Source organism: Cannabis sativa, chromosome 2, assembly GCF_029168945.1.
Source record: "Cannabis sativa cultivar Pink pepper isolate KNU-18-1 chromosome 2, ASM2916894v1, whole genome shotgun sequence".
Lineage (NCBI taxonomy): Eukaryota > Viridiplantae > Streptophyta > Magnoliopsida > Rosales > Cannabaceae > Cannabis > Cannabis sativa.
Window position 1 is genome coordinate 52,616,255 of NC_083602.1, and position 4,167 is coordinate 52,620,421.

A 4,167-nucleotide genomic window follows, 5' to 3' on the forward strand; every position below is an offset into this window, starting at 1 on the left:
CTAATACGCTCGTTTGGAACGCTGTATTCGGTCGTATTGTATTGTAATATATTGAATTATATTTTATGCAATATTTTTATGTAAAACTATATGTGGTATTAACTTTTAAGGACACCTAAATATATAATATTTTAGTATAAATTAAAGTTTAACATAGTATTATATAAAAATATAATATATAATCCAATTCAATATAATACAATACAGTACGACATAATACGACATTCCAAACGAATATAATACAATACAACATAATCCAACACAATCCAATACACAATACAATATAATACGGCGTACCAAACGAGTATATTGTATATTGTGCGGATTGAATTGAATGAGTTACTTTTACATATGTCAATCAACATCCAATCCGTATTATTGCAGATTTTAAATTTTCAATCCAATTTATTAAATCCAATCCAGACAAGTACGAGTATCGACTACACTTTGTAGATTAGATCATGCGAATTAAATTAAATTGGGTATTTTATAAATACTCCTACTTCACCTAGTTTTTCTTGCTTCCACTATTGGAAGGTTTGTTTATTCCTAAAAGTGGCTGTAGCGGAACCTCTTGCTTTTCATCAAGCTATTTATCAGTGTTGCATTTTTGTATATTTCAACATTCAGATTGAATTGAATTGTAAAAAATCTCATGCTCAAGCTCAACTGTCATTCTAGTTTTTGAATCGGCTTTAGGATTAATTGTTAAAGACATTATGTCAACTTGTAATTGATGTTGTTGGTTTTTCTAGAGATCTATTGTTGTTTCAGATAATTTAGCTAAGTATACTTTGATTGTTGATGCTAGCGCTATTTGATGACGTGATTGTATTTTGATTAATGCTATCTATCAATGATATTTGTAATCCTCAGCCCTTTTTTTTTTTAGAGAAATCCTCAGCCCCTTTTAAATGTGTTTTCTTAGATTATATTTTTTTTCAAAAGAGAAAAGAAAATTACCTCCGCGTTTGGTTAGAAGTAATGAAATGGGATGGAATAGAAAACAAAAAATTTTCATTCTATTACTTTATTTAGTTACTTTTTAAAGTATTGGAATAACATTCCAATAAAATACTCTTTTCACTATTTTGGTGAAATGACTATTCCACTTTAAAATGAAAGAAAAGATCATTCTAAATAAATTTAATAATTTTTTATCAATATTTTTTATACATTTTAAATTTTATTCTATTGATATTCTTATTCCTATGTTTTTATTCTTTCTAACCATAATCATCCTATATTTCATTTCTCCACGAAAAGAGCATAATTGAGATTTTTTTTCCCGTGTACTCAAAGCTTAAAAAGAGATTTTTTTTACTACCCCATTTGATAAGTCGAACCGAGTAAAAACTAAAAAGTGCTTGGACATAACATGAGAGAGACACGGAAAGAAAAAGGAAAGGCTTATGGTACCTTACACAAGAGACAAAAAGACAGTAAAGAAAAAAGAAACTAAAATCACATTTTGTTTAATCTATTATTTTCTTTTTTTCACTTTTAATTTTTTTCCCACCACATATATAGTCCACTACTATATATAAAAATTAAACTAACTACTATTTTTACCTAGTCAAAATGGAGAAATCAATAATAAATATAAAAAAACCTTTTACATTAATAAAAAGAAGAAAAAAGGAAAATTAATGGGAAGTGTTAAGAAAAATAAGAAAGTTTTGGTAAGTTTTCTTGGCGTTAGGAGTGGGGGAGTTGTTTAAATACAGTGAGAAAAAGACGAGTGAAAAACACGGCTACAGACACGTCAATAGGGGCAGCTGGAACAAGTTTCCCGCTTTTTTATGGAGTCCCCACAAATATGACGCACGCCACCGTTTCATGATCCACCCCACACTCGATCAAACACTATACTAATAGTAATTCACCATCATTATTATTATATTTTTCACACTTTTATTACATCTAACCAAAAAGGACCATGATCATGCTTCAAATTAAAAAAAAATAAAAATAAAAATAAAGACACATGTTAATGATACATATATTACATAACAGGAGATTCCACTCTCATCCCTTTGTCTACTCACTCTCTCACTTCGTGTACCACTATATATATACGACTCACACACTTTTTTTGTAACATTTTTCTTTCTGCACAAAGGGCTTTTGGGGTTTGGGTTGTGGGTTTGGGTTTATAACCTCTTTCTCACACACACTCATTGAGTATTTTCAACCAAACAGCCCTTTACAGCTCTATTTATCTTCATCTTCTTCATCTATTTATGGTTAAACAATTAGGTAGTTTCAAGTCCTTTCTTACTCTCATATAATTTACTTCTTCTGCCACTTCGGTCGACTTGTTCGTTTGATTTTCTTTTAATTTCATCTCTTTTTACAAATATATAAAGAGAAGAAAGTGATGAGGGTAGATCATCGCTACAACAAAAGTTTCTTAGATCCATCAGTAAAGTTTTCGGAGCACAAAATCACGACCCGTAAGCTCTTTCAGCAGGACCCGAAACCGGAACCCGACATGAACCCGAAGCCGGAGAAAATCGTTCGGATCATTATCACCGACGCAGATGCCACCGATTCTTCCAGCGACGAAGACGAGTCTGTGTCCGTACAACGGCGAGTGAAGAGGCACGTAAGAGAGATTAGTTTACAACAACGGCCCCCTCTCTCTCCTTCGGCTAAATCACTTATTACTAAGCAAGAAAGAGTCTCAAAGAGACCGATTGGATCACCGGAATCGGATTCCGTTCGTCGGAAAAAGTTCAGAGGCGTTCGCCGAAGACCGTGGGGTCGTTGGGCGGCCGAGATCCGAGACCCGACCCGAAGAAAACGGGTATGGTTGGGGACTTTCGATACGGCGGAGGAAGCCGCCACCGTTTACGACCAAGCCGCGGTTAGGCTTAAAGGGGCTAACGCCGTTACCAACTTTCCTAACGTGGCTACTAGCGAATCGACTGACGCCGTTACTGGAAGTGACGAGAGCTCGTCGCTGGAGTCGCCGTTATCTTCAGATGGAACTGTGGCAGTTGCGTCGTCACCAACTTCGGTTCTCCGTTACGAAGAACCGACGCCGTTTGACGATTTCGGTTTCTTGGGACCCGAAAACTTCGGGTTTGATTTTTACGGGCCGTTAGAGTTACCGGATATTATGCTGCCGCGAAAGAGTCTTGGGTTAGCTGAAATTGAGTTCAGCGAATTCGATTTGATGGACGTCGTTTTCTAAATTTAGAATATTTCGCCACGTGTTAAGAAGCTTGCCCATTTAGTCTACTTGATTGCTAAGGGGTACTTCGATAATTTCACACAAAATTGTGGGTACACGCGGCAAATTGTGATTGGCTTTTCCGATAACGGAACAGGATTCGGGGGACAAAAGAAACTCATTCCGAGGTTTAATACTACAGTGGTCAAAGTGTCCAACTCCTACTTACCTTAGTTAGCCGACTTTACCCATAATATACGGCGATTTTGTTGTGTGTCGTAGAGAAACAAAAAAAAATCTGTACTGTTAAGGATTTTTATGATGTTTTATAATTGTAATTACGTGTAATTAATTAAATATTTAATTGTTAATGAGGTTGGCTAAGATAGAGTGATCGTAGCTAAATTGAGAGTGTTTGAGAGTTGGAGAGGAAATATTATATTGTATTGAAACAGAATCGAACATAGTAGAATTAAGATTTTTGGGATCTATTTATTTTTTATGTAATTATTATTCTTATTTTCAAAGTGTAAAACTATTTAGATAATAGTGGCTTTAGATCTTCGGTGGCCGTTCTTACAAAAAAAATTGGCTTACTTGGAATGTTTACTATTAGACACGTGTGTAACTAATCACGCCGTGTTTTATTTTTATCAATTAATTTACAAATATTTATTTAATTTAATAAATACAAATTATATTTGTCTTTTCAGTAGAGAAAAAATCCACCACAATCAGTAATAATATTGTTTTGTAATTAATTAAAGTGGGAAGTGGCGACAAAATCGCTCAGATTTTTCCTTTGGTTGTTTCCAAAACCCAAAAATCTATTATTTCCACAACTATAGATTTAAGCGAATGAAGAGTGGAAGACTAGTCAATTATTTATATATTAATTTAATCTAATGTAATTTGTTGTACTAATCAATAGAATTAATAGAATCCAATAATAATATGAATTGAATATTCAAACAAATCTGGACCGTTGA

At 33.7% G+C, this 4,167-nt stretch overlaps 1 protein-coding gene across 1 annotated transcript; it reads left to right on the forward strand.

The window, feature by feature from the left end:
- Positions 1-1,893: 1,893 nt before the first annotated feature.
- On the forward strand, positions 1,894-3,669 carry LOC115720651 (pathogenesis-related genes transcriptional activator PTI6-like). Its single transcript, XM_030649815.2, has one exon. It carries the CDS (start codon positions 2,381-2,383, stop codon positions 3,197-3,199), a length of 819 nt encoding a protein of 272 aa, XP_030505675.1. The 5' UTR covers positions 1,894-2,380; the 3' UTR covers positions 3,200-3,669.
- Positions 3,670-4,167: the final 498 nt, after the last annotated feature.

Bases quoted from the DNA above. Each gene is read 5' to 3' on its own strand.
- LOC115720651 (XM_030649815.2), top strand. From the start codon at position 2,381: ATGAGGGTAGATCATCGCTACAACAAAAGTTTCTTAGATCCATCAGTA.